Below are 14,329 nucleotides of genomic sequence, written 5' to 3' on the forward strand. Positions count from 1 at the left end.
CACATAGACACACGATTTTCTTCCATCATGGATTTACTAAAAATATTAAAATACTGTACTATATATATGTATACAGTACTTGTATATCTATCAGCACCGCAGTTTTACTTTTAAGTTCATTTTGATGCTATTATTTTTGCCTTTTTTAATACCCTGTTTTATTGCATTTTAATTAAGTAATAGTTAAATGTCACGCCAATTATCATTTCTACAACGTCGCATAAAGTATCGGGAGGGAGGCGACTCTCTCTCACACACACACAGAGGCACACAAATCATTTGAAAGCTTCGAGTGTTACGTGTGTGAGAGGCGACAAAGGGACCAGTACGCGACCAGAAAAGCTCCCAGTATGAAAGGAAAAGTGGGATTGGAGAAGTGACGGTGACGTTATACTGCTGGAAAGAGAGGGAGGGAGGAAAGGGGAAGGCTGGACTCCATTAAGCCGAAGCCTGCGGGAAAACAGTTTGGGATACTTCACTTCTTCAGCGAGTTCTTCGGGGATTTCTTTCTTCTTTTTTTATTCTTTTTACAGACTTTCTACATGATTTAAGGACGGGGGACTTATTCTGTACCGTGTAGACGACTGCTTCAGCGTTTTTTCGTCTTTGTGAAGGTGAGTGTTCAGAGTTAAATGCTGACCTCAAAGCTGTGCCCGTTCTCTGCTGTGAAATACATAAAAAGAAAGCCTTTTTCCTTTTCCTCCTACAGCTTGTGCTGCGTTCAATAAAACGTTCAATATTAATAACTTTTCCGGCTAATTTAAGAGGCTTGTCTGCTTTTAGAAACACTTTCTTCTGAACGTACCGCTTTACGGACCGACTCGGTGAATGTGCAACACGGGGCCGGGTAGTTTGTTGTACGAGCTCTGCTTACATAATTTCCCCCTCTCTCTGCCTATTTGTAAGGCTGCTTTTACCGTTATTTTTAACAGGTGAACCGGCACTTTTGTGGAAATAACCGCTGCCAAAGGTCTCTGGTTAACTTGTAGCCTCGGGACTATAGCCTTTGTTCTGTTTTTTTATTGATTGGACGGCTGTTTTGATCTGTCGGACACTCTCCGATTAAGGAATGATAAATTGGCTATACTGTAACTTTTTGGCGGTCCTCCAACAGCAGAGCTCGTCTTCTTCCCAGCGAGAGATGTGGCGCGATGGAAAAACGGTTAATTCCGTCCTGCTTCACTTAATCATTCTCCAAGGGTCAAATGTTCACCACAACTGTCAGAACTACAGCTTTGCCATAAGAAGTAATTAAAAAGTGGCTGAATGGGGGTTAACTATTATACCAACATTCAGATGTTTGTGGCAATCGGTAAACTCTTTAATCACAGAAGGTAACACTTCCCACAGTGACCTTGCACACTCCACTGGAAACACTGTATCCTGGATTTCCCCACAATGGGCACCAATTGTATCTCAAAATACCCCCTGTCCCTTGTAAATGCCTGTGTTGTTCACCCTAATGACATGATAATGTCATAATTGAAAGCACAGGAGGTTTGTGCTTTCAAGAACTGAGCAAGTAACATGTTTTTAGTAAACTACTAAAGTAAATGTACCCATGTTAAGGAAATCAGCCTTCTGTTTGAAGCATCTAACAGGCTCAAGGTCTTGAAAGCATGCATTGGGGGTTGCAACACATGCATTTACTTACAGTGGCCAAAATCTTCTCTTCACATCAGCGTGACAAAGGTTAGATAAGACCTTTGCCCCCCTCTCTCTTTCAGTCCCTCAAACTTTGGCTCTGTTTGGCAGGATGGCGCTGGATGGGATCCGGATGCCCGATGGCTGCTATGCCGACGGGACGTGGGAGTTGAAGATTCATGTCACCGACCTCTACAGGGACGTGTCGCTGAGGGTCACTGGGGAAATCCACATCGGTGGAGTCATGCTCAAACTGGTGGAGAAGTTAGGTATGCGAGTGTGCTGCTTGCTGGAGTGGTTGTGACTATTTTAATCAGCTAATCTAAAGTGTAATAAACAGGCACAGCGTGGTCTTAACACAAGAAAGCAATCCACAGTCAATCAGCAGATATATAATTAGATGTATTCCCGTTGTAATAAACCTTTCCTTGTGTCATCCTGCCACTGGTGAATTTCTGACATGTGGCTGATTTGTGTTATCTGTTCATGTTTGCTGGGCAGTAAATACTACTTCTCTTCAAATTAGATGTGAGCGTCCACACAGAAACACAGCTCTTCTTGTGAAAGCACAAACTCTATATGGGCAAAGTCTAAAACAGCTTAAAAGTATGGATTTAGGAATCAGAATGAAAGTCAGAGGAAGGGGATCATTTAGAGTCTGGACACAGTTTGCTATTGTTTTTGAAAATAAAGGGCAGCCTGTTGGTTTGCCTGTGCAAATTGCTTAATGAGAATAAAAGTTGCTTGCAACCAGCTCAAACGGGGCTTAATGTTGCTCTTTGTTACCCTGCAGCATATATGGGTCAGTAACCCAAGGTATAAAATGAACCATACATTGTTTCCCTCCCCCCACTCTTTCATGCACTGTTGTGTAGCTGCAGTTATGCACTTGACAAGTTTGGGTGAAAGTAAGCATAAGAGTCTTCTGTTCCAGCCACTTGAACACAGCCCTGTTTCATGCAGTCTGCAGAAAGGTCAGTAGCGGTGGTGGTGGTTGCAGTGCCATTTGGGAGTGACAGTTTGTTGTGTGTTGACGGCGCTTGAATGCTCAGAATTCCTGCAGCGCTCCAAGGTTTTATTCCCTGCCCATGGTACTGTTTTTAGCTCTCCTGTTAGAGCTCCACATAATTGAGGTCTTTGTTCGCTGTGGTCGACTGTGCAGAGTGGCATCTCTGCTAGGAGAGGGAAGTGTTGCCGACGAGCGTGGGACGAGATGAATTCATTGGTCTTTCTGCTCCGACTCGACTCAAGGCATGGCTGTGTCGCTTTCTCTGAGTTAACTTTTCTTCACCTTCTTGGCCATGTAGTATACGGAAAGGACATCAAACATTTGTTGGTGTTTGTGCGTCATTACGTTTCATACATGGGATATGATAGGTTTATATCATAACATAAAAGGTTTTAGGTTAGACCAGTTTTATTACAGTTAAATCATCATGTATCGAAGGCAGCATCAAGGCTGATTGTCTATCTTTTGTTTTCACCATCTCTAATTTCTGTTTTCCTGTTCGTAAGGATGTTGTCATTGATGACTTATTCTTTTATTCTTCTAATCTCCTAAGGAATCCAGTGACTTGAGGTCTTCACGTCCACAACTGAAAATAGTTTTGATTTGTTAAGCTTAATGTTGGCTGTAAAATAGGAGGACGTGGGTTCACATATTTGTTTGTGCCTTTGTCACATCCCATCAAACAATAAAAAGGTGCTGTAGCTCCAGCCTTGTTTACATTCATAAAATATATTGGAATCTTTTCCATACTGTCATGTTGCAAGCAACCTTTCTGCAGGTAATTTGGCTTACTCAAGTATACTTCAAGGTAGAGCAGAGCTTGTGTAGTGGCATTACATTGCTTTCTGATGGTTTGATGTTTTTGTGCTTTCTAACATGTTTATGGAGACTGTTGGGACTTTCTTCTATCCCTAAACATGAGTTTGTTTTCCACTGTAATCATTAACCAATAGACAGTATAAGTTATCCACATGACTGCACTTTGCAGGACAGCATGCACTATTATTGTCACACAGAATTTTGGCTGCTTTGAACACGCACTTCTTATCTTAGTTGACGTTTTGTTACTGTGTTGGTGTACAATATGAATTGTTTTTTCAAATTACATTCTGAGTTTGGGGGAAAGGAAAAGCAAGATGTTTTCAGTAACCTGTTTCCATATCTCGCAGCTCTCGGTAGTGAGAGTGCTGCACACTAAACACCCTTCAAGTGTCGTCGGGTACTCGCTGTTGGATTTGCTGGTGGCTTGGTCGTAGTGGTTATACATAGATAGCATTTCTCACATGGTGCTTTGAGAAAGAACACAGGTGTAAAAGTGTTAGCAAGCAAGGCCTCTGTCTCACATTGAAAAAAGCGCTACACTCCCTCCTCTTTTCGTATTTTGGTCTTTTGCGTTTTAAAAAGAAGGAACCACCTCAGCTGTTTTTTCAGCTGCTTTCCACAATGATGACAGCACCGTTTTGTTTGCTGTCAGCACCATTTGTTAATATCTGTGATAGGGTATATTTGAACACGCAGTACGTATAATAGTTTTATGAGCGTGTTTGTGTGTGTTGTCTGCCTGTTATGCAAAGAACAACAGGCTATACATTTGTTCCTATTAGTAGTATTTGTCCATGCGAGTATGGTTGTGTGGGTTGGTGGGTGTGTGTCAACCGCATGCATCCTGCTTTCATCATTCAACCCTTCCTCTGTGCTGCAGGTCTCCCATCCACAGTGCAGGCTCAGATGGCCTTCGATAATGGATTAAATAGACAAATGCCAGGAAGGCACTCCACTATTGATCACAGCAGCGGACACTGCTTCCATTTCCCTGCAAAACTCCAGGAGAGCAGTATTTAAAGCCAGCTGATTAACCAACCCCTCGTCCCTTGCTCTTATCCTATATCTAATCCTTTCATCCTGCCATTGTGCTCAATCATTGGTGCTTTCTCTGACTTTGTTGATGTTTTCTAAAAGTGCTGCACTCCTCTCTAAAAGGCAATTCTGCGCCATTTAGGAGGCAAAACAAGTATTGTACAAACAACATTAGGAAGTTGTGCAGCTTTTAGTTTGGGTAAACTGGGGTAAAGTGCATAATCGATTAATGTTTTATCAGAAGTGGCAAAGGTATTTTGTGTCCATACTTACAGTGAAGAAGCCATTTAGTAAAGACAATGAATTCCTGATTTCTATAGAGACAGCTGACAAATAAAGTCTCAGAATGAGTAGCTTATACTGCACACATATACATAAAGGTTGCAAAGGTTTTTGCAGGCACTTTAGTGGATGGCAAAATATACAAACAAGTCCAAAAATGGATCAAGAATGGGTCAACGCATGAAAAAATCAATAGCTTGCATCCTGCAGACCAACAATTTTACTTGTTTATTGCATCTCAAGGGTTGTAAATGTTTTAAGCACACCTGCTCTTTGTCAGACTTTTGTGGACGTGTCCTGGTTGTCCTGGCTCTGTTACGGGTACATCTACAGTAATGCTTTTTTGTCTGAAAACATCAAGCCTTTTGGCTAGTAGCCACACTGCTCTGGCATTTTCTGACCCCTAAACACCCCTTAAAATCCTGCTGACCCCGTTCTAGTCTGAAAGTTGTGGGATTGCGTTTTAGTGTCAATGGGCAATGGGATTTTTGTAAACACTGACACAGACAGAGACCAACATTATCTTTCTGATAGGTTTTTGTCATTGATAAGAACCAAAGCCAACCAGTGCAGTGAGGCTGACAAACCTCTTGATATAATCCTTTTTTTGTGTGTTTATTGGGTATTCCTTACTAATATGTCACTGAATGTTGCAGTTTGTTTGTCAGGAACCACTGTGTTTTCTGCCTTCCGTGTTAGACAGTCTCTGGTTTTACTTTTTTGCCAGTATTTTCTACAAGCAACCAACCTTCTTTTTTTTATTTACACTGGCATACACCCAGTATACCTAGTGAATGGTCATGTGCGTGTACAGGCTTTTAATATGAATAGATTATGTGTGAAGTGGCCTCATAATAAAGTACCTTTTCAAAATAAATAAATATATATACATATTTTATGATGAAACTATATTTTTTTCCTGCAAAGAAGAAGAAATTAGAGTAGAAAGCGAGGGAGAGGAAGTTGTATAGAGTAAAGAAGGCCTGAACTGTCTCTCCTGTTGCTGTCTGTCCTCATTGTGACGTTAGCTACGCTGCTAAAATTCCATAAAAGTCTTCGACGAAGCAGGAAATGACTCCAAAGGTTTGGCATGCTGCTCTGGTCGCTGCCGTCATTGCTGGAGTCTTTGCTGCCTGCTTCAACCACCTACTGCTCTGTTTCCGTCTTTTCCTTTCTCCATGTTTCGCTCTGACTTCACCCTCTTTTCTCTGTTCCACTTTTTTCAAATATATTTTGATTATTGTGTCTGAATATTCGAAACCATCCACTTCTCCGGCGTAGCAAAGCTTAATAATCAATAGCAAACACGGAGGTACACTGTGCTTATTTTCTTGTGGTTTCTGACTCAGGTTTGTTCATTTACACTGACTGTTAAGTGTTACAAAAATAGAGCTTGCGTATTTCTGATAGTTAATGTGATTGTTTCCAGTGAGTGACCTGCAGTTTTTGGATCCCTCACCACAAACCCACCACAGAAAACCTTTGCTGCATGTCCTCAATGCATTTGTGATGATCACCATATTCTTTTTTTTTTTTTTGTTAAGTGTTGAATTAGGAATGATTTGCAAGTGACTGTAATGTTTGCATTGAGCAAATTTGGTTTTCAAGATAATACTTTACTTGCTCAGCTATGTAACTTTGGTGTCTTTAATAAAACTGATCTTGCCGCTGCTGCAGGTTGTGGTGACCAGACGGCCCTGGTTTAGGACGGTGGTGTCCAGGTTTCATTGGGAAACAGCTGCCGTTTAGCACAGGATGTTGACCTTCCGCTATGGTTTTTCTTTTTTAAATGCACCTTCTCCTGTCTGTGTGCCTTGCATCCTCGCCTTGGGCTGAGGAGAGAGAGATGGGTCTGCAATATCAGTTATAGCTTTCCCAAGGACAGCGAACACATCTCTCACATCTTTTACTTTTATTACAGTACACAAAGGACAACACTGATAGGTGGTTATAACCACCTGTGTTCTGTTTTCTATCATCGTGACCCGACACACAGTTTAAACAAATTGCTATACTTAATGAGACTCATTGATTGTGGCTGTGGAGCCTTTCGAAAGGTCTGCCCTCATGAAGTGAGAAATGGCCTGGCAGGCTGTGTGTTCATCTTACTGTCTAATCTCTCTGGCAGGAAGTAGTTATCCTAAGTGGTGGTCCTGCCCAGGCCAGAGCTTTCCTGTTTCACCAGTAAGATGCTGTGATTGTGTTGCTCTGTACTTAGACTTGCAGATGTGATCATATGCTGGCTATTGGTCAGTATAATTCTATACATACTCTGTGTTGGCCATATATAGAAGTGTTTGGTAGCCCAATTAGGTCTGCTGAGCTACTTCTGTTTTTCTTTTTTCCTTTTAATATTCTGCTGAGTATACAGCTGAAGTTGATGCAACCAGAATCTCATGAGTGCTAGGTTTAGAGCTTGAGCTATTAGTGGATTAATTTAATAATGATTCATTTAATGCTATCAAGATTATGATTTACCCACTGAAAATGGCTGGTAATCTGATCCCCTTTACAAATGTAGATTTGAAAAGTGCACCATTATCCAGTTGGATTTTAATATCATTGTTTTCCATTGCCTTCTCTCTGTAAGCACTTGTATGAAAGGACTGCTGTTTGTTATGGGTGATTTAATTAATTATGTTTGGCATCTGAAACATGCCAAACGGAAACGGACAAAAATATTATTGGCTCCTTTGCAACACTGATGCCAGGTTTTTTTTGCTCCCCCCCCCTCGACCTTTCTGTAGTACAAACAGCACAAAGGATCCAGTGGAAGGAAATGTTAGCGCTCCACATTGTTGTTGTAACACCACACACCTGTGTGTCAATGGAGTAAACTGATCTGGAGTTTTTGTTCTGCTTCTCAGCCCACATTCATTCATTTTAAAGCTGTCCCCACCTCTTTTTTCCCCTCTGCTCTCCCATTCATAGAGAAAAGTTTTGTTTCAGTGATCAAATCATTTGAAATAAGAGTTTCTTAGCTGCCTCCAGTATTTAGAACTTTCACTTTGGTATGTTTGTTCTCCTGAGAATTTCTCAGGATGTTGCAATATAGTTTTTTGCCATCCAAATCACAAGGGCATCAGCGGGCCAGCTTATCACAGTCCTGAAGGCACGTCTGGTAGGTTTCATACATGGAGGACAAATGAGTATTGTGTATCTGTTCCATTGATCTTAGTCCCAGAGTTATTTTGTAATGTCATTATTCCACCAGGTCCCTGAACACTTAATTGCATAAAGCTGTGTTAGGGTGGAGAAGGAGTACCCTCACTGTTTTGCTGTGTTTGGATTATGACACAAATGGATACAAACTATCTGTCTCTAAGGAGTTTTCCTTTAATAGCCCTCTGGCCTTTCTTAATGTATCAAAGCCAGCGCTGTTGCACCCTTTTTACTCCTATCAGTTTGGATGCTCCTAAATTTCATGTTAGGATATCTCATTCAGTGTTATAAAAGCCAAGTTCAGCAGCTCTTACACTACCATCTTACATGTAGGCCTCCATATTGTCTTGTCCTGCAGAGTTGTAAGTTGCTGAGATGAGACTGGGATGTAAAGCTGTAAGGCCTTGATTTCACTTCATGTGTCAGCGAGTGCACTAGGGTCTGCTTGGTTTCTGAGTGACCTAAATTTCATCATTAGGCAGTGAGCACGAGGGGTAATATTAAATGGGCTACTTACGTGGCACTTTTCTAAGTGAAATTCACCCATTTACACATTCATGCAAGTGCTTTTTTCCTATATGCCTAAGCACTTTTAACCTAAAGCCTAGGTTTTACTGCATTGCAGCGATAGACATCTAGATACACGACAGACGAGTAGCCATGTGGGTAAACAGGAATTATACTTTCCAAATCCGGGAGTCTGCTAGGGTCCACTTTGTTCCCAGTGGCATAAATTTTGACATCAACGAGCTGGGGTTTATGCAGACTTTAATGTGACCATGACTCGTTCGCAGAAAATTTACATTACAATGCTCCAACTACGCATTCTCACCAGGTGGAGGACCTCAGGTGCACGTCAAAGAAGTATAACAGCAATGACTACTTGATCATTGTTGTTATTGCATCTGCAGTGGAGTCTAATCTAGGCGTTGTACGCTTGAAGACCACTGCCTGGGGCACATGCGTAGTTTGTGTATTCTAATGTAAATTCTACATGGACGAGTTGGTGTGGTCACAGAAAACAGGCAGGCACACAGACATCCGCAAGGACTGTCTGATGACAAAATTTACGTCTCTGGGACCTGAGTCGATCCTAAAGATTACAGACACAGATAGTATAATTGCTGCTTAACATTCACACACTTTTATTTCATTGGAGGCAACTCGTGGCTCAATATCGCCCAAGGATTCTTCAACTTGAAGGTTGGAGAAGCCAGGTATTGAACCACCATCCTTCCCATCAGTAGACCTGACCGTGATGCCTGCCAATTATATGCTACTCTGGGGTCTTTTCTATAGATTGTGTAATGGTTCACACACGCTGCAGGCAGTGTACTTCAAAGAAGTACAATAGGAGTAACTACTTGGGTGTGCTATTCATGTCTATATATAGTCAAAGGTTAACTGAAGCAAAAAAACTATCTTGGCTGAAATCGTATCTGAAATCTTATTTGAACTTGTTATTTTTAACTGAAATCATAACAACAGACGCGGCCAGTTTCCTGTTTGCAGGAGAGACCAGCTTGGTCTGGTTGTAGCTGCTGCTGACAAATGCTGGGGCTCATGAATCTGTGGCTGTTTCATTATAAAAGTATTATTACTGTGATGTGTTCACACCCACGACCCTAAGTGGGGTAAGTTTCCATGGATAGATGGAAAGTCCAAAGTGTTCTGCACCAACACTGGTAAAACATGTTAACAGAGACAAGTTACTGTACTGTTCTTTTAGACAGTGTCACTTCCAGTTAAACTTTAAGCCAACAATAAAAAAGAGTTCAGTAAATGTAAACCTTAATAAATCTAGCAGCCATGAAAATGCAGGGTAGATCTTTTTCCTTCGGTGATTACAGACCAGTTCTTAAAGGCCACTGTTGTGGTCATTTTCCTCCTTTTTAAAGTAAAACTTGTTATTGTCTAGCGATTTTGGTTGAATGAAAGGCTGTTGACCAAACAACCAACCAGATTACCTCTGTACCTTGTACACAAGCGTTCAAGTATATATATATGCCTAATGTGAAAACCCAGAGGGCCTGTTTATGCTTGAAAAGATGTAGTTCGTAGCATGTGATGTAGGTGGGAAGACAAAAGACTAAAGACCTTTAAAGGCGTGGTGAAACCATCATGAAGATGACGTCAGTAATGGTATAGTTTCGAGTGTTGTTGTGTAAATAGGAGTCTTCTAGGCTGGGTGTGTGTGTGTGTTGGGGGGATTAATAAATTCCAAAATACGTCAGAATGCACTTAAATGGTTTTTGGGCACTGTGTGTATTGCATATTTCTTTCCTTTGATAAAAGGCATGTTTGAGGTATTGGAAGAATTCTGTGTTACATAACAAGAGGCTGAAGTAATCTCAGCTAATTTAACTTAGCCTGTCAATAGAAAGCACTGCAGTTTTAACAGTGTTGCTTTGTGAATAGCAAAGGGATTAACACTGCATGTTTGTCTTATTAACTTTACACTTTTCTTAATTGTGTATCACATGGAACATGTGCATCGTGTGGCTGTCTTCTGATGTGTAGTGATTAACACTGTTTACAACTCCATACATTGTCTTTAGCACAAGCTGCTGAATTCATTATATCGCTTTGATCTTTAAATACAATCCACCGTGACTTTGTCTGATGCCCTGCATACAGATACTGTCATCACCTCTCTTTTTAACCTGCTGTGCACATGTTGGCTATCTGATGTTGATGCTATCCAGCGTGACCGCACAACCTACAAAGAACCTAAAAGCCATTGGCTGTAACTCTATTTTAGTGCATTGCAGTTGTTGGCTGTATCTTTGCTTGCCAATACCAACCTTCACCCTGCTTTAGATGTGGAATATATTTAGAAGGGCTTTCTCTTTGTACAGGAGGATAAAGTGTGTGTGTGTGTGTGTGAGATATAAGGCTGACGAACCTGCTGCACTGTGTCTTTGTTGTGTATGAAAACAAATTGTCACCCTGCACCACTTCCCCGTGGCGTCAGCCAAAAGTCACCAAGGAAACGGCATGACCGAGCTAATTTTTATCAGCAGCTTCAAAAAAAGATACAATCTTGCACTGCGTGGCTTTGGATATCACTGACAGCTAACAGATTTGTTGTGATAGCCACAATCATTTTGTTCTTTGCTAACACAAGAAATAGTCTAGAGCTGTAACCATGTCTTCTCTTAAATCATCTCCATCAGTGAAGCTAGAAATGAGCCTGGATTTTGCTTTAGGCAACAGCTGACTGTCACTGTGCTGGTTGAAACCCAATAAAGAGAGGGCATGAGTCACTGAGTCCACAGAGACCACATCTAAGAATGACTTGTGTGGTTTTTTTGTTGTTGTTGTTGGCGTCCCATCTACTGTAGAGCTGCAACAATTAGTTAATTGGTTGTTCATCTAGTGATCAATAGAAAAATAATCAGCTATTTTCAGATCATTTAGGTTTTTAAAATTCCGTCCTTTGTGGGCCTTTCCTGCTCTTTTCAGTCTTATTTGTTGGTAAATTGGTTTGTTAATGGAAGAAAATTGGCAGTTTCATCGTTTCAGGTTGAGCTTCAAGAAACCGAGAGAGACATTTTAAAGGCTAGCTGATTAATTCAGAAAATAAATATAACTGTTAGCTGAAAACATGGTTACATGATTGCAGAACTGGTGGTTGTTTTGTCATCATTCTGTACATTTTAGAAATATAGAAGCATTATTCCAAGTGAGAATTGATTTCCATTGATCAGATAAGATTTATTTATGAGCTTATGACATTGTTCTGCAACAGATGCAAACATGAATGTTTTGGTTTTTGGAGGCATGAGGACAATCGAAGATGTTTCTGTATATTTAGTGTTTTCACAGATAGACCTTCATTTTGAAATTCCTCTTCCTGATGCTTCCTATCACTTGTCCTCTCACATTGTGTCCCTAGACAGAGCTCCTCCCCATCCTCTGCTCATCCTCCTCCACTCCTCCTTTCCATGACCTTTCTCTCATTCCCTTTTTCTCATGCTTTTCTCTGTTGTCCCGTCCTCTCCCCCTCACAGACGGGCCCTCTACACACAGTCACTTAATATAAACTGCACCGATGCTGACTAAAAGAAAATGGATGAAGAGGCAGGATGTAGAAGGGAGTGGCAGTTCAAGCCCTATAGAGCACAATTTTAGCATTGTCTGTCTGTTGTCTTTTTTGCTAAATGCCTCCTAAAACAATGGCATTATTAACCCGTCCTCTTCTTTCTTTTCTTTTCTTTTCTTTTCTTTTTTTTAAACCAGTAATTCTGGTTGTGGTATCTGGTGCACAAAGCAGAGGAAGTGGTCTTGGTTGAAAGCTGCGGCAGTAAGGGTGGCGAATAGGGAAAGAAGTCGGTTGGGCACAATTTATGAATTAATTTCGCTTGTTAAATCATGAACACGCGCATAACACAGGGAGCTAATGTAGTTAGTGCATGCATAAGAAGACCACCCTCCCCTAGACTAATACCCACACCTCCTCACACATACTCTGTATCATCTTTCACATCCTGCAGAGGTCATAAAACATGGTTTTCCCATTCCCTTTCCCCTCCTCATGTCATTCAAGCTGTACACATGCGCACGCACACACACACACACACATCATTCTGTTAAGGGGCTGTGGGTCCACATTTAATGCAGCCAATTACTTAGGCCCCCCATTCCTCTGGCTGCTGTATTACGTCAGGCTTGGCAGACTGCATTTTTAGCTGGTAGATGCCATTGGCCCTCCCTCTATCTGTGGATTGAGTTACCATGTTACAGCTTTAAGAGTCCAATGGAGGCCTGCCCGAGCTGCCCTTATCCAATCACGACACATCGACCCACTGCGTAAAGATATAAGCAACGAGACTGTAAAGTCGTGTCCAGGAAGGTTTTGGCAGAAGATGGCAACAAAGAAACAGAAGCAGGGGCCGTAGAGAGCTTCTTGAGGGTAGCTGAGACCAGCCAAAACATGCACTCATGTCTTGCCACAGATTGTATGGTGGTCATGCATGCCGAGTATAAGGACATTTCTATAGAATGTGGTCTGTGGTGAAGACCTGAGTGCCAAACGTTAATGCTAGTTGTTCTGCAGGGCTCCCAGACACCAGAAATTACAAGGTTGAAAGAGGAAAAACTGTGAGCAGAGTTATGAAAATACATTCAGGATTATTTTCAGATTTTCTCTCTGTGCTCCCTCTCATTATTTCAGCCTTTAATAGCTGTAGAAGACTTAAGGGAGCAGTTTCTCTAAAGGTAGCATATGAAGTTGTTATCTGCACAGCTGAGGCATCAGAACTGCTTGATGACAGCTAGACCCCATGCTGCTAAAGCAACTCTCACAGGGCTTCAGAAAGCCTGGAATGTTTTCACTCAAGTACCAAGTGTTTGCCCACTGGAGTAAACAGTATAAAAGCCAACAGCCTGACAAACAACCCCTCCCCAGGAGAATTCACAGAGCCCTAGGCTTTCACAATGCCATCTGCATTGACATGCTGGTGGCCACTCTTTTCCTTAAACTTGTGCTCCCCATCTCTTGTAATCCTTTCCTCAGCCCAGTTTGCTTTACTCGCATCTCAGCAGTCTTGCTTCCTTGGTCTAAGGAGAGACAATCTGTTGTTTCACTTCCTCACCCACTAATCCCATTCATTCAGCTTTTAGGAAGAGTCCGCAGGAGTGTGTCAACAGTGTGTATAGATGCCTGTATGTAAAGGTCGTGGAAAACAACAGCAGCACATGGAAACAAAAGCCCACCATGGTGGCACCAAACTGTTTGACTGACAGAGAAGGTCGGCAAAGAGAAACATTCAATTTCATCTTTGCAGTTTTTCACTTTGATGTACTTTTCAATTTATAGAATGAATTACCAGCAAACATCAACATTATAAAGGGAAAATGGATGTGAGGTTTTGCGCTGTTCTGTGTGTAACTGCTGCTTGCTCACAGTGTACTTGAAGGTAATTGCAATCCATTATGGCTCCAGTTTGTGCATTATTACCTGTGTCCTTCCTCATGTCATAACAGCAGAAGATGTAATGAGCTGACGACGTATTCTTTCCTGTGCTACCAGCCTTGAATGCAAACTAGGTCGGTGTCCTTAATGAGGGGGAAAGCACATATTTTTTTCCATTAATGTACAGACTTGATAATTAATTGAATTAGAGTTAGTTGAGATTAAATAGCACAATTGGAAGCTTCATAGGGGTATTTTGTGGTAAAACCTTTCCCTTAGTCTGCATATGTAAACTTTACTGAGCTTTTGTATTTTCTAACTGAACCCTGAATCATGATGTGCCAATATATTGTATTTGCACTATATTCCTGTGATCTGACTATTGGTTTCTTATCTTTGTAGGGATATCAAACGTCTGTCTGACAATAGGTTGTTGACGAGCATACAGACCTTTTTCA

General features: G+C 41.3%; 1 protein-coding gene across 4 annotated transcripts in view; it reads left to right on the forward strand.

The window, feature by feature from the left end:
- The first annotated feature begins 323 nt into the window (after positions 1–323).
- Positions 324–14,329, forward strand: part of fermt2 (FERM domain containing kindlin 2) — a 38,625-nt gene continuing 24,619 nt past the window's right edge. For all 4 annotated transcript variants that reach the window (XM_006798550.3, XM_087832728.1, XM_087832730.1 and 1 more), the window contains exons 1-2: positions 324–614; positions 1,756–1,913. In XM_006798550.3, the coding sequence (XP_006798613.2) occupies positions 1,757–1,913 (157 nt within the window). In that variant the 5' untranslated portion in view covers positions 324–614; position 1,756. The remainder of the gene's footprint in view (positions 615–1,755; positions 1,914–14,329) is intronic.

This window comes from Neolamprologus brichardi, chromosome 19 (genome assembly GCF_056152115.1).
Source record: "Neolamprologus brichardi isolate AB-2024 chromosome 19, ASM5615211v1, whole genome shotgun sequence".
NCBI classification, from domain to species: Eukaryota; Metazoa; Chordata; class Actinopteri; order Cichliformes; family Cichlidae; genus Neolamprologus; species Neolamprologus brichardi.